Source organism: Salvelinus fontinalis, chromosome 17 (genome assembly GCF_029448725.1).
Source record: "Salvelinus fontinalis isolate EN_2023a chromosome 17, ASM2944872v1, whole genome shotgun sequence".
In the NCBI taxonomy this organism is placed as follows: Eukaryota; Metazoa; Chordata; class Actinopteri; order Salmoniformes; family Salmonidae; genus Salvelinus; species Salvelinus fontinalis.
Genome location: NC_074681.1, coordinates 16,674,685 through 16,701,903, shown reverse-complemented (window position 1 = coordinate 16,701,903; position 27,219 = coordinate 16,674,685). Strand labels below are relative to the sequence as shown.

Here is a 27,219-nt window from a genome sequence, read left to right as displayed (position 1 = left end):
GTTTTTTGACTTTGTCATTAGGGGGTATTGTGTGAAGATGGGTGAGAAAAAAGTATATTTAATCATTTTGAATTCAGGCTGTAACAACAAAATTAATGAATACTTCCTCAAGGCACTGTAGGCCCTGTCCAGAAGAAACCCTAACCCATCCTCCCTAGGCGGCAATTGGGTAGATCTGAAACAACTTGATAGGTGTAAGCAATAGGGCGAATGCACTTTAAATTAAATCTCAGCCCTGTTAAAAGTACACTCAAGAAAATATTTTATTGATCATAGTGATTGAGTATTATTAAAACAGGTTAATATGCCCCACAAACATTAGGCAACTACAGATGTAGGATGTTAATTTGAGCCAGTTTGCTACAGCAGGAAAATAATCCTGCAGCTACAGGTAGTGAGAATTATTATGTGGATTATAATTACTGGATATTTTTTGTAGGGGTTAATACATTTTACATTAGGGTAAATCAAGTCTGATATTTTTTAGTTAAAATTACAAACTTCAGAAGCCTTTTTAAACCTTGAGTACACAAGTTTGCATTTCCTTCTGTGGAGGAAAATTCTCATCAACCAAAGAGGGATCAAATTAAGATCCATCTGTATACAGAAAGCACTTTAATTGCTGAAATAAGTCAATTAAATCAATGATGAGCGAATAGTCCGATTAACTGATACCTGACATGGACATGGTGGTGTAGAGATCGGAGTACTGTGAACTAAGAGGTTGTGAGTTCAAATCCCAGGTGAGTACATGTTTAATAATAATTAATGTATGATTGAACATGCACAATGTAATCATGTATGCCAAATATGTAAGTTAAAAGCACTGTGTGTGAATATCCTTACCAATTGTCACACCCTGACCTTAGAGCCTTTTTATTTCTCTATTTGGTTAGGTCAGGGTGTGATTTGGGTGGGCATTCTAGGTTGTCTATTTCTTTGTTGGCCGGGTATGGTTCCCAATCAGAGGCAGCTGTCTATCATTGTCTCTGATTGGGGATCATACTTAGGCAGCCCTTTTTCCCACCTTCAGGTGTGGGATCTTGTCTTTGTATAGTTGCTGTTTAGCGTGTTGTGGAAAATTGCAAGATTATGTTATAATGTTTGTATTGCATTGTAATGGTTGTTTTATTTGACAGAATAGAGTATTGTGTATGTGTTCCACTGAGGATGGGCCTCTATGAGATAGCACTGACAGAGATTTACGATGTCTTTGGGTGATAAAACCTAAAGAGCATTCCAGATTGGATGAGGTAATGGTTTTGTACTATGAAGTACCAGGAACGAGATTAGAACCTCGTCTGAGGGACCAAACTCAACGATAATTAATAGTGAATGTTATCTGGCTAAGGGATACTCCTTTCTCAAGAAAAAGTATTTCATTGTGAACAGTTCCTAAGATTTGTGATTCGTCATGTAAGTTGAGAGGGGTGTATCTTGGCTATAAAAGATAAAAGATGCGCTATGGCAAAGCTCATATTATTAAAGATATAATTTAAGTATAACTCTGACTGGTGTGTAGTTTGTAACTCTTCTCATTTGGTAAAGCAGAAAAATGCCACTACAAGCGCTACAGAGCTTTACGTTCGTTTAGTTTTTTTGGCGTCATTTGATAATAAAGTAAAATGTATGCCTACAACGCTGCACCGTGGTCTTCTAACGACGAACGTAACACCAACAGAAAAAAGCCATCAATGGTTGACTAATCAGGGCAACAGTGATGTGTATAGATGTTTTGGGCAGACACATACATGTTCATGAAACGTGTCTAGAACATTAATATCTTACGTTCTAAGAACATGGCAACCATGTTCTGTGGATGTTGATGGAATATTCTCTTAACCCTCAGAAAACTGGACATGAATGTTCATGAAACGTTCCCATTAAACATGTCTATAACAATATCTTAAGTTCTGAGAACATGGTAACCACGTTCTGGGTGAGTTCTATTTGACATTAAGGGAATGATCTCTTGGAAACATTCCTTGCACGGGAACATTCCTATGAAAATGTTAGTTAAGGACTTAATGAGACTCTTAAGGGAACATTCTCCAGTGTTTGTTGTTAGCTGGGCTTGCAGTAACTGTGTCCACAGGGGATAGCCACTTGATTTCCTAGCACATCTAGACACACTGGACAGAGAAATTGATCCTGGTAGAGGAGTTCCTCTACCTGTGCCATTTCAGAGAGTACAGGAGAAACAGCCAGAGAGAGAGAGAAAGAGAACCGTATTGATTTCTTTTGATAGGGAAAATTGAGGAATTATATTGTACTTCCTGGTTCAACCAGCAGTTACAGGAGGTGTGGTTACTGTGTAACATAGAAAAAGGAACTTCCGGCCCTGTTCGTGTGTGCGTGAGAGACAGTATGACATTTGTTCATGTCTATTTCGCAACAGACTGGACTTTTGCGCACTGCTGTGCTGTTGCCACTGAGGTTACTTGTGATACTTTTGATAAAAACACAAATGTCAGTGCTATTGATATTGCCCTTAATATGACCATTTCAAATCAACATAATGGGGATGTGATGACAGTCAGATTAGAGAATGGGGGAACAGGATACACTTTTCTTTTAATTTCACAAGAAGGTATTTGCAGAATTTGCATTGAAAATATTGTACTTTGTTTTGCCAGCAAAATACAAATTATATCAACTCTACAGTAACTAAACTACACTTTAACTCTTCGGTAATAAACAAATACAAACTGGGGTGAGCGACATCTGAGACTATCAATTATTAACTTCACCATGAAACAAATTTTCACACATGCTAATGCCTTTCTCTCAGCTGTTATTTCGCTTTCATTCCATCTGGCACAATTTAACGAAGACTCCGAAACACATAAACTCAAAGCCAAGATAGAGGGGCTGAGTGAATGTGGTTTGGACTCTATGGAGCAGGGTCATTGTGTCAGAGACGCTGTAGAAACACAGACTTCCTGCCCTGTGATCCAGGTACACTCCTATCCTAGAGGAGGCTGAAGTGGGTATTCTAGTGGCCACGTTATTGTGCCAGATGGTACAACCTTTTCTGGAACAGAACAAACTCCAGGACTTGTCATTGCGTCCAAAGTGGGAGTTGTTGCCCTCTCCTCTCCTGGTCATCTCTTTGTACGCCACAGCCATATTGATGCCACTCCCGCTCCACTCGGCTTCCCAGTAGCAGCGCCCTGACAGGGCCTCAGTACACAGCACCTGGCTCCAGTGATCAAACCTCTCTGGGTGCTCCAGGCAGGAGTGGTCCCTGGCCCTCACTGTCACCACCTTGTTCTCCTCAGACACACTCAGGTCCCTGTGGGCTGTCCGGGGGTCCAGTGTGAGCTGACAGGAATCTACGAGGAAAGAAGATGAAGGGTATGAAAGGAGGAGTCAGTGTACTAAACTATAAGAAAATAATGGTAACAAGAAGATGAATGGAATCCATAGAGCACCGCCACGATGCAGATTTAGCCCTGAGCTAAGAGCAGATGCAGCGCTCTGGCTATTAATGGAGTTGAAACTGACTTACAGTATAAGAACTCTGGTCTGATCCGGGGCTCTGAACACTGCAGGAGTTTCACTGTACCCGCTACAGAGGAATACGAATTAGACATTGAAGAGTAGTAATGTTCCATAGAAGAAAAAAAAAGTACTTTTAAAACAGCTTTAATGCAATATAGAGTGAATTACAGTAAAGTGTCCAGTCTCACCTGCCCTGGATATTTTGGGCCATTCCCCTTTGAACAGGTCCTCCAATCTCTTCTGGAGTGCTGATACCGAGGCTCGAACTTGACCAAAATCCACCAGAGGAACCACTGTGATTCTGGGTGTGTCTGTGAGTTCAGTCGATTTAGAGATTGACTGGCAGTTCTAGAATCCAGGAGAGAGGAAGACAAAGTGTGGGACAGATTACAAGATACAAATAAATAAAAACACTGGACACCTTAATTATACCGAAGCCAGAGCAGCAGTGATGCTACCTGTAGAAAATAGATATGATCCTCTGTGTGTGAAAGCTGCTCCAGCTCACAGTCTTTCTTCCTCAGCTCAGCCACCTCCAGCTCCAGTCTCAGTATGAGCCCTTCAGTCTGACTCACTGCAGTCTTCTCCTGGGCCCTGATCAGCTCTCTCACCTCACAGCACCTTCTCTCTATGGAGCAGATCAGCTCAGTAAAGATCTTCTGGCTGTCCTCCACTGCTGTCTGTGCAGAGTGCTAGTGGGAGACAGAGTGTGGTCAAGATATAACATTTAGCCAAGTATGAACAAACTCCCAAAACCTCCCCCATCCACTAAAATATTAGCTTATTAATACTTGAAAGTCGCTTCGGACTTGGCCATGGCTGCCATTGCTCTACGGATCTCCACAGTGCATCACCTTTAGTGACTGCAGAGCCTGTCTCAGATCCAGCAGTTCGTTTTCTTTGGCTTGCATTCTCAGTTTGGATTTCTTCCTTGTCTTCCCCAGCTGCCTCTGCAGGGACAAGAACATGCCCACAAGCCTACCTTAGTAAATATTTGGGGCTCATATAAGCAGGGTATTGATCTTATGGTGAGTCGTTCGCTTTGTCAAATTGAATATTTAGCTGGTGAAAGCTGTGAGGTTATTAAGTCTCCATAACACTCAACATACATTATTTTTTACATTCTACATTCCTCAAATGAAAAAAAGCATACTCGAAATGGACACATTGAGTCATAAAATGACCTACACATTCTATAACCCGTAACAGCTAGGCTATGGATGAAGGGAAAATATAGACTTCCCTTAAGAGAATCATGTTACACATTGGCACATCATTTCAGTTATATAGTCAAAAGAGATGAGGTTTTGCATGTGGAAACAGTGTATGGTGCCACATTCAAAGCAACTGACAACCGATGACAGGCACCTGACACGCCTTTTCCAGGATAGGATACCTTCCTCAGATCCCTGGTTACATATAGGCAGGTGTCCGATAGAGTTAACATTTGAATATGGGAAAGGAAGTTCTATTGATAGAAATGTACCTCTAACCTTTAGATTTTATGGCCTCAACTCTGATCATTATCAGGGAAATGTTCACATTGTTCAAATGATATCCATCACTCCCAGTATAGAAGGAACCAAACATACCGCTTCCTTATAGTTAGTCATAGGAATGGGCATAAGTATTCTTAATGCACATAGCATACTTTCAGAAATGTACATATTCTGTCATGGTTAAACAACTGAGGTTGAAGGACAAGAGATTGTTTTTCAGTCCTTACCCGTTTCTTGGTGCTTTCTGCTGCAGCTGAGACGGTAGCATGGCTCCTGTGTTCATCCATCACACACAGCAGACAGACACACTGCTGATCAGTACGACAATAGATCTCCAGTAGTCTATCGTGATGAGAGCAGATCCGCCCCTGCAGTGGCATGGTGGCTTCAACCAGGGTATGCTTCTTAAGGGCAGGAGATTTGTTGTGAGTGTGGAGGTGAGCTGCACAGTAAGAGGCCAGACACACCAAGCAGGATCTGGTGGCTTTGATCTGACCACCGAGGCAGATATCACACGCCACATCTCCAGCATACCGGCAGCGTTGACCAGAGGGTGCAGCTTGGAGTTCTCCTGTATTCAGTTTCTCCACCATCTCAGCCAAAATAGTGTTTCTCTTCAGAATTGGTCTTGGAGTGAAGGTCTGTCTGCATTGAGGACAGCTGAAGCTGTAAGAGGAGTCATCTTCACCCCAGCAGGCCCTGATACAGCCCATACAGTAGCGGTGTCCACAGGGAAGAGCTACTGGCTCCTTCAGTATCTCCAGACAAATTGAGCAGCACAATTGCTCTCTATCCAGAGGACTTGTTTGTGCCATTCTCTATCACAGAGACAGGGGGAGATTGTATAAGCGTCTCTGGAGCCGCCTGTGGCATCCCTTTTATAAACCTACATACTGTATACAAAGCAGCAACCCACAACCACACCTCCCACAGCGGTTTGGGGTGTGTGTGTGTGTGTGTGTGTGCGCACATTTGAGTGTGTGTGTGCACATTTGAGAGAGATCGAGAGAGCGAGAGATTGAGAACACCTAAATGTTAGTTTATTTTATTCAATTAACAAGGACAAAGACAGATATACATAGGCTATAATTCAGGGATCATCAACTACATTCAGCCGCAGACTGTAGACTGCAAGAAGCCCAAACAGATAACATTTGACTCAAACATAATAATTTTAAACTTAGCTTACATGTGTATACAATCACATTACTCGCTCTGTTATATGTGGAAATCATTTTGGAACAGATTTCCAAAATTAAAAAACAGTTGAAGTTGATTTGCTGGTGTTTTTAAGTGCTTTATGTCAAATCATTTAAATTTGGTGTGGGGGGGGGGGTTGGTGTGGGGGGGGGGGGTTTGCTCAGAAAACTTGGGGAGGCCAAATAAAACTTGACCCGTGGGCCCCCAGTTGACAAATCCTGCTATAATTTATCACATTGCTTTTACTGAACACTGGATTGTATGTTCCCATAACACTGATGTGGTATGCACAGTCTCAACAGGCACAGCGGAATAAAAAACATGTCATGTTCAGTAACAGCAGGAAGTAGTGAGGACGATGCAGCAAATGGATGTCTCCCTCTATGACAAAGTGGACATTCTCATCCACAAGAGCAGACTGTTACAGCAGTACAAAGCAATGGGCCAGATTAAGAAGAATACATTTTCCTAACAACGTTTTGTTTTTATTCAAAGATGTTGTTTTTGGAGACGCCATAGCCTACAGAGAACAGGTTATAACAAACACATAAGTGTCAAACAGTAAGTGTTCATTACACAGTGACTTTGAATTCAGTTACCTTATGCATATATTATTTCAACATACCGTACTCCTGACATGTAGCTTGGCAGAATATGAAAATATTTTTAAAAAGTGTAAAAACAGGAATGTAAAATTAGCAAAAAACCTACACTAACAGAGTATATCTTTACATTAATTCAAACACAATTTGTTTTACATCATGTCTTGAAAACATTTGGAGCAGTGTACCAATCCTCTAAAAAATTACTTACGGGTTTGATTGAATTACTTGTATCCCTTCGTAACTCATCTTAAACAAACTAGGAAGGTGTGGGTTGTTCTGTAAAATCTACCTACAGTTTTCCATAATGTAAAAAGTCATGCTTATTAAAAGACCATTGAAAGTTGTAAGACTTTACATGATCTATAGTAATGTCAACATTCTCAGCAGATCCATCCTGTCTTTGGAATACTGCATTTATGTGTCAGATAATCAGAGCTCAAACCTAGAAAACATCTGGTCCATCTGATCATAGTTCTTGGGTCTATAAAATCCTCATTGTGTAAGGGCTTTTCCTTTTGCATGAAATAAGAAATAATTTAGTGTCCATGTGTGGAGGTGACTAATGGCTGAACATTGATATATAAATGACACAAAATACAGTTTCTTTGTTTCTCCCTCTTTCTTCACCTCTTCATTTCTACTCCTCAACTTCTTTCCATCCTACTCAAAATCACCTACCTCTTCTCGTTCTTCCCCTCTATACCTTTTGCTCACACAGTAATAAAAACCAGTCGGGCAGAGTAGATCAGGTCTGCCAGGTAGAGCACAAAGTTGACTGCAGTGAGCACAGCCACAGCCATCTGCTTGTCCCATGCACACAGCCCTTGACTGTTACCACAGAAAGTGGGCCTGGAGGAAGTGCCCCCGTGCTTCCTGTCAAATGTAAAAATGGGCCAGACGATGGTAGCGGAGAGGTACATGATGACAGCGAGTAGGGCGTAGGCAGACAGGAAGCGGGCGAAGGGGAAAGGCAGGCAGCCGGTGCACTCGCAGATACACAGCACAATGATGGCCGCCGACAGGATGAAACAGATGCAGTAGACGGCCAGGCACCACCTCAGTGCATCGTGAGAGTTGTAGGACACCGGGTCGCTGATGAAGACAAAGATGACGCAGGCCACGAAGGTTTCACACACTTTTAGCAGACCCGGGGCAGTGGCCATGTAACCTGCTACCTCACCTGGCCGGGCTTTGCTGATGCTCACCTCACTCATGTAAGCGATGGTGGCCAGGCAGGAGAAGACGGTGGCCACGATGCGGTAGTTATGAGTCTCGTTGCGGGAGGTCTGGCCCTTGAGGAAATAGAGGGGGAAGATGATTGAGGCGGAGAGGCAGAGCAGGGAGGCATAGCAGGCGAAGGTGATGGGGAAGTTTTTCCAGGAGACGGGGGCACGGGTCTGCAGGCCAAACAGCTCTACCAGCAACACCAGCAGGGTCCCAGCGAAACTGAAGGCCCAGCAGAACACACACCAGTCCCCTGTACCGTGCTTGAGGTCGGCCCCATGGATGGCCACAGCAAAAGCCACACAGGAGAAGACCAGAGCACACAAACGCACCCAGAACAGGGGGTTGGAGTGCACCACCACTATCGACATGATGGGATATGGATGATGCTTGACAACTAGGACGGGTTAGACTGAAGTGAAGGGCTGAATTGGCCGGAGATGTAGGTGTTTCTGTGAAATACCCTAGGCCTACAGTTCTTGGTGCATCTGTGGCAGAAGGATCTATAAGGAGACACAGAAGAGAGCAGCTGTCAGTAACAAAGAACAAATTGACAGCATGCATTCATATAAAAGAAATCTCATAGCAAGTATTGATTCCATTATGATTTTCAATGTACATTCTTGATGACATATCATATTTGGACTCATGAGGGCAACAGTAGCAATGTGTCATTATCTCCATCTCAACATGTAAGTAAAAAAAAAAAATCATATGTTGATACCTTGTACAAGGAGAATCAAAAGTATAGGTTCTCTTCAGTTTTATACTCTGAGTGCTTTATCAGCTGAGGGATTCCTGTTCTGTGAGTCAGTGAGTTCATGTCACTGGACATTCCTTCACCCCCCCTTTCAGACAGACGTGGTGCTGAGACCTCTACCCAACCTCTCAGCCAATCTGTCACCAGCCTCTGCGGAAGGGCCTCATCCACTAACAGTCCCAATATCCAGAGACACTCAGGGCTGCTCACTCACACTATCCCCCACAAGTGATAGTGAGTCCATGTTCCCAGTTTACATACTGTTGAAGGACTCAGAGACACATGTTTACATTAATAAAATAAGTTGTTCAAACAGCAGGGGACAGAGAGTGGGAGGGGAGATATGGAGAGAGAAAGAGGAAACAGACAGATGAATTAAGATTTGAAAAATGGACAAACTCAAAGTGAGAGTGACCATAGGAGTCAGTCAGAAAAGGCTAGCTGAAGTAAAAGGAGGAAAAAAATTAAGAAAAAAAAGGGGGGGGAAAGCCCTGTGCCTTAACCTCAGAAGGACACATATTAAACACATGAGGAATAGCAGAGCAGTGAGTCACCTCCCTCCCTCTCTGCCCCTCCCTCATTCTCCCTTTCTCTTCCCTGTAAGATTTTCCAACTCGTTGAGTTATCCCAGATGTGCAGACTGCTGCCGAACTGCAAACTGAGTTAAAGGTGCCAAGTCTCTTCTACCTCTCTCACACACACACACACTAGAAAAACCATACGGAAGGCAGAAATGGAAAATCCATCCCCTCCCTGCCATTACTTGAATGTTAGGAAACTTGGTAAAAGACCATAAAGTCCCTGAATGGAAAGCCACCTTATAAGGGGTGGCATGGAAAAGACTACATTATCATCCAAACAGAGGGACTTCCCTTTAGAGATACACTCACAGTCCCACACTCAGTCTGGACAGGAGAGAAAACAGGATATTACAGTCAAATTAACTCCCTCCCACACACACACACTTGAGGGTGAGGAGGCTCAGTGTTTGTTTGCAGCCAGGGTCACGAGCATTGTTATGACAACATGGTTAACTCGATTTCACCCATAATTCAGTTAAAGAGCTATGGGCTCCCAGGCTGGAGATGTTCACATGTTGTTTCATCATGCTCCATAGTTCAGCTGCAATAATAAGGGGAACTATTTGCTTCCACGTGTTCTGATCAATAGTAGACTATATTCACACAAAATACACTAATATATGTATGTATATGTAAAGTTGAAGTCGGCAGTTTACATACACCTTAGCCAAATACATTTAAACTCAGTTTCACAATCCCTGACATTTAATCCTAGTAAATATTCCCTGTTTTAGGTCAGTTAGGATCACCACTATTTTAAGAAATGTGAAATGTCCGAATTAGTAGAGAGAATGATTTATTTCAGCTTTTATTTATTTCATCACATTCTCAGTGGGTCAGAAGTTTACATACACTCAATTGGTATTTAGTAGCATTGCCTTTACATTTTTTAACTTGGGTCAAACGTTACGGGTAGCCTTCCACATGCTTCCCACAATAAGTTGGGTGAATTTTGGCCCATTCCTCCTGACAAAGCTGGTGTAACTGAGTCAGGTTTGTAGGCCTCCTTGCTCGCACACGCTTTTTCAGTTCTGCCCAAAAATGTTCTATAGGATTGAGGTCAGGGCTTTGTGATGGCCACTCCAATACCTTGACTTTGTTGTCCTTAAGCCATTTTGCCACAACTTTGGAAGTATGCTTGGGGTCATTGTCCATTTGGAAGACCCATTTGCGACCAATCTTTAACGTCCTGACTGATGTCTTGAGATGTTGCTTCAATATATCCACATCATTTTCCTGCCTCATGATGCCATCTATTTTGTGAAGTGCACCAGTCCCTCCTGCAGCAAAGCACCCCCACAACATGAGGCTCCCACCCTCGTGCTTCACAGTTGGGATGGTGTTCTTCGGCTTGCAAGCCTCCCCCTTTTTCCTCCAAACATAACAATGGTCATTATGGCCAAACAGTTCTATTTCTGTTTCATCAGACCAGAGGACATTTCTCCAAAAAGTACGATCTTTGTCCCCATGTGCAGTTACAAACCGTAGTCTGGCTTTTTTATGGCGGTTTTCGAGCAGTGGCTTTTTCCGTGCTGAGCAACCCTTCAGATTATGACATGAAGGTCAGTCCATGCGGAAAATTCCAATTCCAAGAACTTTGAAAGTTTCTTCATTTGCAGTTGCAAAAACCATCAAGCGCTATGATGAAACTGGCTCTCACGAGGACCACCACAGGAAAGGAAGACCCAGAGTTACCTCTGCTGCAGAGGTAAAGTTATTTAGAGTTATCAGCCTCAGAAATTGCAGCCCAAATACATGCTTCACAGAGTTCAAGTAACATACACATCTCAACATCAACTGTTCAGAGGAGACTGTGTGAAATCAGGCCTTCATTGTCAAATTGCTGCAAAGAAACAACTACTAAATGACACCAATAAGAAGAAGAGACTTGCTTGGGACAAGAAATATGAGCAATGGACATTAGACCGGTGGAAATCCGTCCTTTGGTCTGATGAGTTAAAATTTGAGATTTTTGGTGTAGTTCCCACCATGAAGCATGGAGGAAGAGATGTGATGGTGCTTTTATAGTGACACCGTCAGTGATTTATTTAGAATTCAAGGCACACTTAAACAGCATGGCTACCACAGCATTCTGTGGTGATACGCCATCTCATCTGGTTTGTGCTTAGTGGGACTAACATTTGTTTTTCCAACAGGACAATGACCCAACACACCTCCAGGCTGTGTAAGGGCTATTTGAGCAATAAGGAGAGTGATGTAGTGGGGCATCATATTACCTGGCCTCCACAATCACCCGACCTCAACCCAATTGAGATGGTTTGGGATCAGTTGGACCCCAGAGTGAAGGAAAAGCAGCCAACAAGTGCTCAGAACAGGTGTATAAAATCGAGCTCACAGCCATGCAATCTCCATAGACAAACATTGGCAGTAGAATGGCCTTACTGAAGAGCTCAGTGACTTTCAACGTGGCATCCTCATAGGATGCCACCTTTCCAACAAGTCAGTTAGTCAAATTTCTGCTCTGCTAGACCTGCTCCAGTCAACGAAGTGTTATTGTGAAGTGGAAACTTCGAGGAGCCACAACGGCTCAGCCGCGAAGTGATCGGCCACACAAGCTCACAGAACAGAACTGCTGAAGCGCGTAGCGCATAAAAATTGTCTGTCCTCGATTGCAACACTCACTAGTTCCAAACTTCCTCCGGAAGCAACGTCACCACAAGAAATTCGAGAGCGTCATGAAATGGGTTTCCATGGCCAAGCAGCAGCACACAAACTTAACATATTCATGCGCAATGACAAGTGTTGGCTGGAGTGGTGTAAAGCTCTCCACCATTGGACTCTGGAGCAGTGGAAATGTGTTCTCTGGAGTGATGAATCACACATGTTCTGGATGAATCTGGGTTCGGCGGATGCAAGGAAAACGCTACGTGCCCCAATGCATAGTGCCAACTGTAAATTTTGGAGGAGGAATAATGCTCTGGGGCTGTTTTTCCATGGTTCGAGCTAGGCCCCTTAGTTCCAGTGAAGGGAAATCTTAACGCTACAGCATACAATGACATTCTAGACAATTCTGTGCTTCCAATTTTATGGCAACAGTTTGGGGAAGGCCCTTTCCTGTTTCAGCATGAAAATGCCCCCCCGTGCACAAAGCGAGGTCCATACAGAAATGTTTGTTGAGATCGGTTTGGAAGAACTTGACTGGCCTGCACAGAGCCCTGACCTCAACCCCATCGAACACCTTTGGGATGTATTGGAACACCGAGTGCGAGCCAGGCCTAATCGCCCAACATCAGTGCTCGACCTCACTAATGCTCATGGCTGAATGGAAGCAAGTCCCCACAGCAATGTTCCAACATCTAGTGGAAAACGTCCCAGAAGAGTGGAGGCTCTTATAGCAGCAAAGGGGGACCAACTCCATATTAATGCCCATGATTTTGGAATGAGATGTTCGACGAGCATGTGTCTACATACTTTTGGTCATGTAGTGTATATCAGAGGCCTCATATTCAAAAGAGTCAGCTATAATCGGTTTACAGCTTCCCCGTTATTCTAGCAGCTGTTGCCTACCGTTATTCTCCCGTTATTCTGGTTGGCCATTGACAACCACAGTCCGAGGTGATACGAGAAGTGCAAATTGTGCCGCGCACTGGAGTTTCTCAGTGTTACAAAAAAACGAGTGTATCCACCATCAAGTCATTCATAGAAAGCAAAAACATTTCAATGTCAAACAAGTTTTACAACAACGCAGCAGTTATTTTCTTGACTATCCTATCTTGTGTCCTAAATACTGCTAATAATAAGCAATTTACTTGATACCGTGCAAAAGTGATGTTTTATTTCCAGCGCTCACGGTGAAAATTATTATTTTCAATAGACTGTGTTAAAACTATAGAAAAGCATGCAGGTAGGCCAAGTTTCAACTGTTTGTAGAACATGCTGTAGACAACATGTATAAAAACTACGCTAACCCTCGGATAGACCAGTATTCTATTACACAATCTCAAATATAACTCTGAAACAAAAAGGTATTACCTTTTCGTTAGTTTTGGGACTGCAAAATCCTTCGTTCTCTCTCAGGATCTCTAATCGAATAGGAATTTACACTGGTAGCCTTCCTAGTCCTGAATTTAACACAGCCGTAGTCAGAAAAAACCCTCCCCCCAGCTTCCCGCCCATTGCAACCAAATTAGGTATGAAATGTCTCAAGAGTTATTTCCACATATTTCTTTCTACTGCGCGTCATCCCAATCCACCCTCATCCATTTAGATGAATAATCTTTGTATTAACAACCTGGTATAAATTAATTAAATAATGTCAATGAAATTATTGCAGTTTAATTAATTTCATTGATTGTCATTTGGTTATTATTGTTTAATTTGGCGTGATGGTTCCAATTTAAAGCAGCAACGTCCTACTATGGGATAAGATAGAGTGGTGAGGGCTACAGAATGATGTCATCATTGGCTAGGCTACCAAGATAATAAATTATTTTGCATGTACTACTATTCTTTTTTTGTTGCTCACACTATTTGTATTATGTTGCTAAGAAACAGAGTCAGTTCCCCTGGAAACCACTATTTATTTACTTATAATGTGATTTAAGTGACTCAGAAACATCCGTTTCCGGACCTGGGTCAAAGATTGAAGGCATACGAAGTTGCACAAAGCTGCACCAAAAGTGTTGCGCTCCAGCGCGACAAGCAGTCAAACACACACACACACACACACACACACACACACACACACACACACACACACACACACACACACACACACACACACACACACACACACACACACACACACACACACACACACACACAAATAAAAGAATGTCCTTTTTACTCAATACATTTTCCCTGACACCCAAAAGTACTCGTTACATTTTGACAGGAAAATGGTTCAATTCACACACTTATCAAGAGGACCTTCCTGGTCATTCCTACTGCCTCTGATCTGGTAGACTCACTAAACACAAACGCTAGATTTGTACATTTGGTCTGAGTGTTGGAGTGTGCCCCTGGCTATCCATCAATAAAAAAATACAAAAAGGAATTTGAAATTATTCATACTTTTACTTATACTTTTGATTCTTAAGTATATTTTATAAATTCCATTTACTTTTGATACTTAAGTATATTTTAAACCAAATACTTTTAGATTTTTACTCAAGTAGTATTTTACTGGTTGACTTTCACTTTTACTTTAGTCATTTTCTAGGATAGGGGGCAGCATTTTCACTTTTGGATAAATAGCGTGCCCAATTTCAACTTCCTTCTACTCATCCCCAGAATATAAGATATGCATATTATTAGTAGATTTGGATAGAAAACACTCTGAAGTCTCTAAAACTGTTTGAATCATGTCTGTAAGTATAACAGAACTTATGTAGCAGGCAAAACCCAGAGGACTAACCATACATTTTTTTTTTTTAGGTCACTGTCTGTTCAATGAAGTTTCATTGGAATACTGGATTTCTAATCACCCTGTTTTCAGTTCCTACCGCTTCCACTGGATGTCACCAGTCTTTGGAAATAGGTTGAGGTTATTCCTTTGTGCAATGAAGAAGTAAGGCCACCTGGAAACAGTGTAATGTCATGTGTACTGTTTGAGAGTTGCACAAGACTAGAAACGTAGCGTTAGTTTGTTGATCTCCTGTATTGAAAACAGATAGACCCGTCTAAAATTTGATCGATTATTAACGTTTACAAATACCTTAAGTTGTATTACAAAAGTAGTTTGAAATGTTTTGGCAAAGTTTAGAGGTAATTTTTGAGATATTTTGTAGTGACGTTGCGCAAATTGGAAACTGTTTTTTCTGGATCAAACGCGCCAAATAAATGGACAATTTGGATATATATGGACGGAATTAATCGAACAAAAGGACCATTTGTGATGTTTATGGGACATATTGGAGTGCCAACAAAAGAATCTCGTCAAAGGTAAGGCATGATTTATATTTTATTTCTGCGTTTTGTGTCGAGCCTTGCAGTGTTGAAATATGCTACTCTCTTTGTTTACTGTTGTGCTATCATCAGATAATAGCATCTTATGCTTTCGCCGAAAAGCCTTTTTGAAATCTGACATGTTGGCTGGATTCATAACGAGTGTAGCTTTAATTTGGTGTCTTACATGTGTGATTTAATGAAAGTTTGATTTTGGCGCTCTACATTTCCCCTGGCTATTGGCCAAGTGGGATGCTACCGTCCCACATATCCCAGAGAGGTTCTATTAAGGTATCTTTACTTTGACTCAAGTATGACAATTGAGCACTTTTTCCACCACTGTTCAGTTGTGCAACTGACTAGGTATCCTTCCCCTTCCCCTCATTCTCATTTTTTCTCTCTCGCGCTCACACACACACGCAAACAGGCACCACTGTGTGTGTGTGTGTGTGTGTGTGTGTGTGTGTGTGTGTGTGTGTGTGTGTGTGTGTGTAACTACGGACATGTAGCCTAACATTCTGAATATTCAAAGGGAAAGTGTTTAGCCTACCCTGCATTCATGTCCTTGATCCCACAAGAACACCTGATAGTAGCGTTTTTATTTATTTTTTATTTAACCTTCATTTAACTAGGCAAGTCAGTTAAAGAACAAATTCTTATTTACAATGACGGCCTACCAAAAGGCAAAAGGCCTCCTGCGGGGACGGAAGCTGGGATGAAAATATATATATATAGGACAAAACACACACCACGACAAGAGAGACAACACAACACTACATTAAGAGACACCTAAGACAACAACATAGCAAAGCAGCAAGACATGACAACACAGCATGGTAGCAACACAACATGACAACAACATGGTAGCAACACAACATGGTAGCAGCACAAAACATGGTACAAACATTATTGGGTACAGACAACAGCACAAAGGGCAAGAAGGTAGAGACAACAATACATCACGCATAGCAGCCACAACTGTCAGTAAAAGTGTCCATGATTGAGTCTTTGCATGAAGAGATTGAGATAAAACTGTCCAGTTTGAGTGTTGTTGCAGCTCGTTCCAATCGCTAGCTGCAGCGATCTGAAAAGACGAGCGATCCAGGGATGTGTGTGCTTTGAGGACCATTAACAGAATGTGACTGGCAGAATGGGTGTTGTACGTGGAGGATGAGGGCTGCAGTAGACATCTCAGATAGGGGGGAGTGAGGCCTAAGAGGGTTTATAAATAAGCATCAACCAGTGGGTCTTGCAACAGGTATGCAGAGATGATCAGTTTACAGAGGAGTGTAGAGTGCAGTGATGTGTCCTGTAAGGAACATTGGTGGCAAATCTGATGGTCGAAGGGTAAATAACATCTAGCCGCTCGAGAGCAGCCACCTGACGATCTATAAATGATGTCTCCATAATCTAGCATGGGTAGGATGGTCATCTGAATCAGGGTTAGTTTGGCAGCTGGAGTGAAAGAGTAGCGATTACGATAGAGGAAACCAAGTCTAGATTTATCTTTAGCCTGCAGCTTTGATATGTGCTGAGAGAAGGGCCGTGTACCGTCTAGCCATACTCCCAAGTACTTGTATGAGGTGACTACCTCAAGCTCTAAACCCTCAGAGGTCTTAATCACACCTGTGGGAAGTGGGGCATTCTTCTTACCAAACCACATGACTTTTGTTTTGGAGGTGTTCAGAACAAGATTAAGGGTAGACAAAGCTTGTTGGACACTAAGAAAGCTTTGTTGTAGAGCATTTAACACAAGATCCGGGCAGGGGCCAGCTGAGTATAAGACTGTATCATCTGCATATAAATGGATGAGAGAGCTTCCTACTGCCAGAGCTATGTTGTTGATGTAAATTGAGTAGAGCGTGGGGCCTAGAATCGAACCCTGGGTACTCCCTTGGTGACAGGCAGTGGCTGAGACAGCAGATGTTCTGACTTCATATACTGCACTCTTTGAGAGAGGTAGTTAGCAAACCAGGCCAAAGACCCTTCAGACACACCAATACTCCTTAGCAAACCCACAAGAATGGAATGGTCTACCGTATCAAAAGCTTTGGCCAAGTCAATAAAAATAGCAGCACAACATTGCTTAGAATCCAGGGCAATGGTGACATCTTTGAGGACCTTTAAGGTTACAGTGACACATCCATAACCTGAGTGGAAACCAGATTGCATACCAGAGAGAATCCTATAGACATCAAGAAAGCCAATCAGTTGATTATTGCCAAGGTTTTCCAACACTTTTGATAAACAGAGCAAAATAGAAGTATGCCTATAATAGTTAGGATCAGCTTCATCTCCCCCTTTAAATAAAGGATGAACCGTGGCTGCCTTCCAAGCAATGGGAACCACCCCAGAAAGGGTAGACAGGTTAAAAAGGTCGGGGATAGGCTTGGCGATGATAGGGGCAGCAATGTTAAAGAAGAAAGGGTCTCAACCATCTGCCCCAGATGTTTTTTTGGGGTCAAGTTTCAGGAGCTCCTTTAGCACCTCTGACTCAGTGACCGCCTGCAGGGAGAAACATTGTAGCGGGGCAGGGGAAAAAGAGGGAGAAGTGTCGGGGATAGTCGCAGTAGAAGGGGTGGGAGATCAGGAAATATTGGATGGGCAAGGAGGCATGGCTGAGTCAAATAGGAATCCTGACTTAATGAAGTGGTGATTAAACAGCTCAGCCATGTGCTTCTTGTCAGTAACATCCGCATCATCAACATTAAGGGACATGGGCTGCTGTGAGGAGGAGGGTTTTTTCTCCAGGTCTTTAACCGTTTTCCAGAACTTCTTGGGGTTGGACCCAAAGAGAGAGAACTGCTCCTTAAACTAACTAACTTTGGCCTTCTGGATGGTCTGAGTGCACTTATTTCTCATTTGCCTGAACGAGAGCCAGTCTCGTATGCGTGTGCCGAGCCTTTCGCCAAATGCAATTCTTAAGGTGGAATAAATCTGCAAGATAACGGTCGAACCAGGGGCTGAACCTGTTTTTAATTCTCATTTTATTTATGGGGGCGTGTTTTTGACCAATACCACTGAAAATATCAAAAAATAAGGTCCAAGCGTCTTCGACATAGGGGATCAAGCTGATTCTATACCATTTTACAGAGACCAGTTCATGAAGGAAGGCTTGCTCATGAAAGTTTTTTAGCAAGCGTTTATGACAAATCAGGACATGTCGTTTCACTGAGCAGCCATTATGAACACAAGCTGTAAAACAGTGATCACTAAGGTAATTACAGAAAACACCAGACTGATAGCTATCAGGATTATTTGTGAGGGTAACATTGAGGACAGTAGCCCTTTCTGAGTGTTTGGAGTCATACCTTGTGGGATTGGTAATAATCTGAAAAAAATGTAGGGAGTCCCATTGCTTTAGGACTTGGTCAGGTGGTTTAAGTATGTCCCAGTTTAGGTCACCTAGCAGGACAAATTTAGATGTAGTATAAGGGTCCAGGAGAGAGCTTAGGGCAGGTAGTGCACAGGCCAGTGCTGATGGAGGACGATAGCAGCCAGTAACAGTCAACAAAGAGCTATTTGAAAGTTTAATGCTTAGAACCAGCAAATCAAATTTTTGGGGGACAGACTTGGTAGAGACAACCGAACACTGAAGATGATCTTTGGTGAAGATTGCCACTCCCCCACCTTTGAAAGATCTGTCTTGCCGAAAAAGGTTATAACAAGAAATGTTAACATCAGTATTCAAAACACTCTTCCTTAACCACGTTTCAGCAATGACCAACACATCTGGATTGAAGCTGTGAACCAACACCTTCATTTGATCCATTTTAGGTAATTAACTTCTAGTGTTTAACGTGCAGAAAACCCAGGCTTTTACGAGAGCAGAAATCAGTGAAGCAGATATAAGAGCACAAGTCAGAATTAGGGCTAGCAACAGTAAATGAGCCGGGGTGTACATGCACATTTCTAGATATCATCAGCAGTAATACAATCAAGGCACTGCAGAGGACAGGGAGAGCTCTGTAGTGCGGATTTATGACATCTGAATGTGCATTAGATGGCAACAAGATCATATTACACAGCAATTTCATCAGGTAACACGAATACAAAGCCGGCGAGAGGTGGTTAGAATAGGATGGGAGGCCAAAAGTCTGTGTAACCAATAGATAGTCAGTGTCCCGAATGTTGGAATAAACATAGTCTGTCCCATGGTTGGGTAAACAAGAAAGTTCATAGTTAACAAAGCAAGCAGGAGTCATGAGGCAAATAGCAAAATAGCAAAATGCACAAGAAAAAAATAAAATATATAATGACTTGGGGCTAGCCATTGTAAGTTCAGAGTCACTCGTTACAACAGTGCGTATGTGCTGGAGGCGAGCGAAAGCTCGGGAGAGATGGGGGGAGTGTGGTGGGGTACCTATACCAGACAGGGGGAGACAAGCCAGGGCAGACAGTGAACAGATCGCCAGGTGGAATCCAAAACAGCAGTGCAGCAGGCAACGGGAGTAGGTGTCACATCCACTTGGGACATTAAAAACTGTCATATCTTATGTTTCACTGAGCCGTGGCTGAACGACGATATTAAGAACATACAGCCTCTGGTAAGACACCGATATTGTCTCTAAAACCGCACTCAATGAGCTGTATACCGTCATAAACAAACAGGAAACGCTCATCCAGAGGCAACAGTCCTAGTGGCCGGGGACTTTAATGCAGGGAAACTTAAATCAGTTTTACCTAATTTCTATCAGCATGTTAAATGTGCAACCAGAAGGGAAAAAATTCTAGACCACCTTTACTCCACACACAGAGACGCGTACAAAGCTCTCTCTCGCCCTCCATTTGGCAAATCTGACCATAATTGTATCCGCCTGATTCATGCTTACAAGCAAAAACTGAAGCAGGAAGCACCAGTGACTCGGTCTATAAAAAAGTGGTCCGATGAAGCAGATGCTAAACTACAGGACTGTTTTGCTAGCACAGACAGGAATATGTTCCGGGATTCTTCAGATGGCATTGAGGAGTACACCGCATCAGTCACTGGCTTTATGAACAAGTGCATCGAGGACGTCATCCCCACAGTGACCGTACGTACATACCCCAAACAATAAGACAGCCTATAGGGAGGTCAGAGACTTGACCGTGTGGTGCAAGGACAACAACCTCTCCCTCAACGTGATCAAGACAAAGGAGATTATTGTGGACTACAGGAAAAGGAGGACCGAGCACACTCCCATTCTCATCGACGGGGCTGTAGTGGAGCAGGTTGAGAGCTTCAAGTTCCTTGGTGTCCTCATCACCAACAAACTAACATGGTCCAAGCACACCAAGACAGTCGTGAAGAGGGTACGACAAAGGTTTTACAGCTGCACCATCGAGAGCATCCTGACGGGTTGCATCACTGCCTGGCTATAGCAACTGCTCAGCCTCCGACCGCAAGGCACTACAGAGGGTAGTGCATACGGCCCAGTATATCACTGCGGCCAAGCTTCCTGTCGTCCAGGACCTCTATAGCAGGTGGTGTCAGAGGAAGGCCCTAGAAATTATCAAAGACTCTATCATAGACTGTTCTCTCTGCTACCGCACGGCAAGCGATACCGGAGCGCCAAGTCTAGGTCCAAGAGGCTTCTAAACAGCTTCTACCCCCAAGCCATAAGACTCCTGAACACATAATCAAATGGCTACTCAGACTATTTGCATCCCCCCCTCTCTTATACGCTGCTGCTTTTCAATGTTTCATATCTATGTATAGTCACTTTAGTAACTCTACCTACATGTACATATTACCTCAATTACTTTAACTAACCAGTGCCCCCGCACATTGACTCTGTACCGGGACCCCCTGTATATAGCCTCGCTATTGTTATTTTACTGCTGCTCTTAAATTATTTGTTCATTTTATTTATTTTTTTCTTGGTATTTTTCTTAAAACTGCATTGTTGGTTAAGGGCTTGTGTCACGGCTATCATAAGAAGAGGACCAAGGTGCAGCGTGGTGAGCGTACATACTTTTAATAGTAGATGTCGCCAACAAAACAATAAAAAAACAAACCGTGAAGCTTAAGGCTATGTTCCACCAAGACAGGTGGAAAAAAGGGCTACCTAAGTATGGTTCTCAATCAGAAACAACGATAGACAGCTGCCTCTGATTGAGAACCACACCCGGCCAAACACAAAGAAATAGAAAACATAGAAATAAAGAAACTAGAATGCCCACCCTAGTCACACCCTGGCCTAACCAAAATAGAGAATAAAAGCCTCTCTATGGCCAGGGCGTGACAGCTTGTAAGTAAGCATTTCACTGTAAGGGTTACACCTGTTGTATTTGGCGCATGTGACAAATAAAATATGATTTGATTTGACACTCCAACACACACAGAGTAGAATGCAGACACATTTATACTGTCTTTTCATACACGCACACACAATCACATACAATCAATATTTACGCTGCTGCTACTGTTTATCATATATCCTGATGCCTACTCACCTTACCCCTATACATATGTATCTACATCTATTACTCCAGTATCCCTGCACATTGTAACGCCGTAGCCAGTATACACTTCCTCAAAAGAGTCACATGCCCCGGGACAAGACCTGTGACTTGCCTTGCTCTCTAGAGCAGGGCTCCTTCGAATTGAGTGATAACTGGGGTGATGTTAATTGTTTAGGCGGAGCAATTGAAATGGAAGATTCCCTGAGTCTGTGACGCCCACTGTTTGGTGCAATGCAGACCCTGTGGCGAGCATGATGAAACTGAAAAGACACTGTCGGTCCTTTTGAGTTTCACCTGACAAAGTCATGTTAGAATATGTCAGTTATCCCGAGAGAGCTTTTGTGCCGAACCCACTAAGGTGTTTCAGATGCCAAGCTTATGGTCATGTTGCAGCAGTGGGTAGGAGGGTGATTCTGAGATGTGAGAAGTGTGCAGGAGGGCATGAGACAAAGGACTGTGTAGTATCAGTGGGAAAAACTGTGTGTCAATTGAGGGGGAAGGGGGATACCTATGCCGCGTCCACATCCTAGTCGGAACAAGGAAACTCAGAAATGTAAGACTTGCTGATTAGTTGAACGCATCACGTGTATAACTATAACCAGCTAGCATGTTGGAAATTTCAGAGTTCCGACTAGCACGTGAATGCAGCACTAGTCAGTTGCACAACTGAATGCATTCAATCAAAACGTGTCATCTGAATTTGACCCAACCCCTCTGAATCAGAGAGGTGCAGATGCCCATGTTGCTGGGGATCAGAAGTGTCCAGTGCAAGAGAGACAGGTTGAGGTTGCCAGGGTCAGAGTAGAACAGGTGTTGTATGCTGAGGCAGTGGAGAGAGTAGAGGATGATGGGTCAAGGGTGAGTAGTAGGCCTAAGCCAATACAGAGTGATAGAATTTGTATTTCAGTAAGGTTGGCTTCTTAGCATTCATTGACATGTTTATCAACTGTACCGCAGAAATGGAACGTAAATCACAGAAAATAGATGTTGTGGTGGCACCTGCAGAGAAGTACTTGGGTGTACAATCTTTTACTGCAGAAGGTGTGTTGAACAAAATAATTTTGTCCTCCCAGGCCGTTGGCCTGGTGTAGGATCAATTAGGGTCAAAGTTGTGTTTTTTTATATTAAATAGTGGTATATAGGTGTAGGGTTATTTGGTGGTGCAATTTTTTATTTTCCCCCTTCCTTTTTATTTTTGTATCACAAAATGCTACTTGTGGTTTATTTAATCAAATAGAAGTTTCGTAATGCTTAGGTTGTTACGAGTGTACTGATATAAGTAGGACACATGACATCCCGGCAACTTCTTCTTCTTCTTCGATGAGGCTTAATGGCGGTTGCCATCCAATAAATGTTGCATTACCGCCACCAACTAAACTGGAGTATAACTCCCTTATAATTTGCTTGAAAAAAAATGGAAAATTAATCCACAAATGACCAAAAACAAACGCTAACTCTACACTCGTTACCCTACTCCACAATAATTTAAACCTATCTAGTCCTACCTCAGGCCAACAGGCTGAAAGGACGGGACATCACCACTCAACACACCCTGTAACTCTTCTGACGCCACAACCAAATACTTCTCTGCAGCTGTCACTACAACCTCTATTTTCTGCAACTTACATTTACTCTCTGCAGTACAGTTGATAACCATTGCTATGAACGCCAAAAAGCCAATCTTACAGAAGCATATATCACTCGTTGGCCTATCCCTCTGTACTGATACAGATCTACTACTCACATGAATCCTCTCAGGATCCCTCCCCCTTTTTATCATTTTTTAAAATTTGACCCCTCTTTTTCTCCCCAATTTTGATCTTGTCTCATTGCTGCAACTCCCCAGCGGGCTCGGGAGGTGAAGGTCGTCCTCTGAAACATGACCTGTCAAACCGCACTTCTTAACACCCGCCCCCTTAACCCGGAAGCCAGCCGCACCAATGTGTCGGAGGAAATACTGTTCACCTGACAACCGAGGTCAGCCTGCTGCCACATGCCCATAAGCTTGACACCGGTGACAATGTAATGTATTCGGCACATAAGCTCGTACGGGATAACTGAAATATCCTAACTTCACTTTATCGTACAGAGACTCAACATCAAAACTCAAAAGAACAGACAATGACTCTTCTCTTTCACCACTCACACCATCCTGTCTGCGTTGCACCAAATGACGAGCATCACAAACACGGGGAATCTTTCCATTCAGTTGGTCCACTTTCACATTTACCGCTGGCCTAGTAATCACTCCTTTCAATGGCAACCTTTTCTTGAGAGGAAAAAAAGTCACATCTCTTGTCCTAATTCATTTGGGGCGAAGTGCCTGCTCCTTCTGACCAGCAGAACCACAAACAATTATCACAAGACCACTTCGAGTTACCTTCATCGATTTCACAGCACCCAACTCCGTTTCCACGTACCCTGAAACCACAAATGGATCAGCAAAAAGGCATAGGCCCACTTTCTCCAGAAATGTCACTCCTACCATTACAGAATCATCTTTTCCTGACCACCGGTGCAAGCCTCGGGCTCCGAGGACTTCACCACACCTGCCACCTCCGATAATTTGTTCTCATCACTTCCATTTCTCCTCCAGACCTCGATTCAGCATACGGCTCACTCTACCTACACTTTCTACCATTCTTCTTCGACAAAGCATCTCCATTTTTCCACCATTTTTACCAGACTCAATCTCACCGTCTTCCCCCTCCCTCTCTATCTTAGACCTCTGCCTCTCTTTTCTCCTCCATTCCGCCTCCGTATTCCAAGTACATGTACAGTTGAAGTCGGAAGTTTACATACACTTAGGTTGGAGTCATTAAAACTAGTTTTTCAATCCCTCCACAAATTTTTTGGTAACAAGCTATGGTTTTGGCAAGTCGGTTAGGACACCTACTTCGTGCATGAAACAAGTAATTTTTCCAACAATTGTTCACAGACGGATTATTTCACTTATAATTCGTTGTATCACAATTCCAGTGGGTCAGAAGTTTACATACACTAAGTTGACTGTGCCTTTAACAGCTTGGAAAATTCCAGAAAATAATGTCATGGCTTTAGAAGCTTCTGATAGACATAATTTGCGTCAATTGGAGGTGTACCTGTGGATGTATTTCAAGGCCTACCTTCAAACTCAGTGCCTCTTTGCTTGACATCATGGGAAAATCAAAATAAAACAGCCAAGACCTCAGAAAAAAATTGTAGACCTCCACAAGTCTGGTTCATCCTTGAGAGCAATTTCCAAACAGGTACCACATTCATCTGGGTACCACATTCATCTGTACAAACATAGTACGCAAGTAAGTATAAACACCTAGATATGAACGTACTTTGGTGCGAAAAGTGCAAATCAATCCCAGAACAACAGCAAAGGACCTTGTGAAGATGCTGGAGGAAACAGGTACAAAAGTATCTATATCCACAGTAAAACGAGTCCTATATCAACATAACCTGAAAGGCCGCTCAGCAAGAAGAAAGCCACTGCTCCAAAACCGCCATAAAAAAAGCCAGACTACGGTTTGTAACTGCACATAAAGATTGTACTTTTTGGAGAAATGTCCTCTGGTCTGATGAAACAAAAATAGAACTGTTTGGCCATAATGACCATCATTATGTTTGGAGGAAAAAGGGGGAGGCTTGCAAGCCGAGGGAACACCGTCCCAACCGTGAAGCACGGGGGTGGCAGCATCATGTTGTGGGGGTGCTTTTCTGAAAGAGGGACTGGTGCACTTCACAAAATAGATGGCATCATGAGGCAGGAAAATTATGTGGATATATTGAAGCAACATCTCAAGACATCAGTCAGGAAGTTAGAGCTTGCTCGCAAATGGGTCTTCCAAATGGACAATGACCCCAAGCTTACTTCCAAAATTGTGGCAAAATGGCTTAAGGACAACAAAGTCAAGGTATTGGAGTGGCCATCACAAAGCTCTGACCTCAATCCTATAGAAAATTTGTGGGCAGAACTGAAAAAGTGTGTGTGAGCAAGGAAGCCTACACACCTGACTCAGTTACACCAGCTCTGTCAGGAGGAATGGGCCAAAATTCACCCAACTTATTATGGGAAGCTTGTGGAAGGCTACCTGTAACGTTTGACCCAAATTAAACAATTTAAAGGCAATGCTACTAAATACTAATTGAGTGTATGTAAACTTCTGACCCACTGAGAATGTGATGAAAGAAATTAAAGCTGAAATAAATCGTTATCTCTACTATTATTCTGACGTTTCACATTCTTAAAATAAAATGGTGATCCTAACTGACCTAAAACAGGGAATTTTTACTAGGATTAAATGTCAGGAATTGTGAAAAACTGAGTTTAAATGTATTTGGCTAAGGTGTATGTAACTTCAACTGTATATGTCTCCTTATGATAATATTGTACTTCTTCTAACATACAACATCTTGTTCTTGCCCTATCAAGCGACACCATTTTAAGCTCCTCTCCTTGGATGGACACCTTTCTTCAAACTGCCTTGAAATGGATATTCCAACTTGCTGCTGGTTGTCATTTAATTTAAATGTAGATAAATAAATAATTTCCTCTGTAATCAATAATGGTTTATGGAAATTGACAGAATATTTCTACATCTCACACTAGAGTTGCCAACTGTCTATCCCGGTAACTTTGAGAACAAAATATACTGAACAAAAATATAAACGCAACAGTTCATAGAAGGATATCAGTCAATTGAAAAAAAAAAGATTTACTTTTTGTGCATATGGAACATCTCTGGGATGTTTTATTTCAGCTCATGAAACATGGGACCAACACTTTACATGTTGCGTTTATATATTTTTTCAGTAGATACTGGAGTTCACACAGTTGTTCACACAGCCCTCTCATCGGCTAGAATGGTCCCACCTGATCTTGCCTCCCAACGACTGACTTCCATTTTTGAATAAATGTATTCTCATTGCTAGTGCCATGTGTAACTGCATACTTTGAGTCTGAAAGTGGACGTTGCAAAAAGAATTGAGTGGATCAACGGAGATGGGTGTAACATCCGCGCTTCATTATTGGTTATACTGGCCATAGCCAGCTGCACACCTTGTCAGCTTAATGTTTACATAGCAGGTTAAGCTAACTAACATAGAGGGTTAGGAGAATTAACACAGCAGGTTAGGAGAATGAGGTTAAAGGTTGGGAAAGGGTTAGGTTTAGCTAAAATGTGTAGCAGGTTAGGAGAATTAACACAGCAGGTTAGGATAATTAACATGGCAGGTTAGGAGAACGAGGTTAAGGTTAGGAAAATAGTTCGGTTTAGCAAAAATGCTACAGTTGTCAACATTGAACTCGTTGTGCAGCCCAATCAGCCATGCAAAACGGTCTTGAGTGGCAACAAATCTGCCCTATTAGCTCCATATGTGCAGTTAGTTATCGTTAACCTCATCGATGAAGAAGACTCGTTAGAGCGGCCACTTGAGTATCTGGTCAATTTAATAAATCATCTGTGAAGAAATCCATCCCAGAGTGACGCACAATCCGCGTCGAT

General features: G+C 42.7%; 2 protein-coding genes across 3 annotated transcripts; both read right to left on the bottom strand.

Moving 5' to 3' along the window:
• Positions 1 to 1,494: 1,494 nt before the first annotated feature.
• On the bottom strand, positions 1,495 to 5,931 carry ftr66 (finTRIM family, member 66). Its single transcript, XM_055866393.1, has 6 exons — positions 5,231 to 5,931; positions 4,359 to 4,454; positions 3,963 to 4,196; positions 3,693 to 3,852; positions 3,512 to 3,571; positions 1,495 to 3,335 (listed from the first exon to the last, which is right to left on the bottom strand). Exons 1-6 carry the CDS (start codon positions 5,816 to 5,818, stop codon positions 2,806 to 2,808), a joined length of 1,668 nt encoding a protein of 555 aa, XP_055722368.1. The 5' UTR covers positions 5,819 to 5,931; the 3' UTR covers positions 1,495 to 2,805.
• Positions 5,932 to 6,032: 101 nt separating this feature from the next.
• myadmb (myeloid associated differentiation marker b) lies at positions 6,033 to 27,203 on the bottom strand. 2 transcript variants are annotated; one of them, XM_055866396.1, is made up of 2 exons: positions 27,113 to 27,203; positions 6,033 to 8,535 (listed from the first exon to the last, which is right to left on the bottom strand). In XM_055866396.1, exon 2 carries the CDS (start codon positions 8,401 to 8,403, stop codon positions 7,519 to 7,521), a length of 885 nt encoding a protein of 294 aa, XP_055722371.1. In that variant the 5' UTR covers positions 8,404 to 8,535; positions 27,113 to 27,203; the 3' UTR covers positions 6,033 to 7,518. The 2 variants fall into 2 exon arrangements, with proteins under 2 accessions (XP_055722371.1, XP_055722370.1); XM_055866395.1 differs by lacking the exon at positions 27,113 to 27,203 and adding an exon at positions 13,367 to 13,483.
• Positions 27,204 to 27,219: the final 16 nt, after the last annotated feature.

Excerpts from the sequence above, each read along its gene's own strand:
- ftr66 (XM_055866393.1), bottom strand. The coding sequence starts at position 5,818 with ATGGCACAAACAAGTCCTCTGGATAGAGAGCAATTGTGCTGCTCAATT. Across the intron at positions 3,572-3,692 it reads GCCCAAAATATCCAGGGCAG|CGGGTACAGTGAAACTCCTG; the intron begins GTGAGACTGGAC and ends ATTCCTCTGTAG. Across the intron at positions 3,336-3,511 it reads CAGACCAGAGTTCTTATACT|ATTCCTGTCAGCTCACACTG; the intron begins GTAAGTCAGTTT and ends CTTTCCTCGTAG.
- myadmb (XM_055866396.1), bottom strand. The coding sequence starts at position 8,403 with ATGTCGATAGTGGTGGTGCACTCCAACCCCCTGTTCTGGGTGCGTTTG.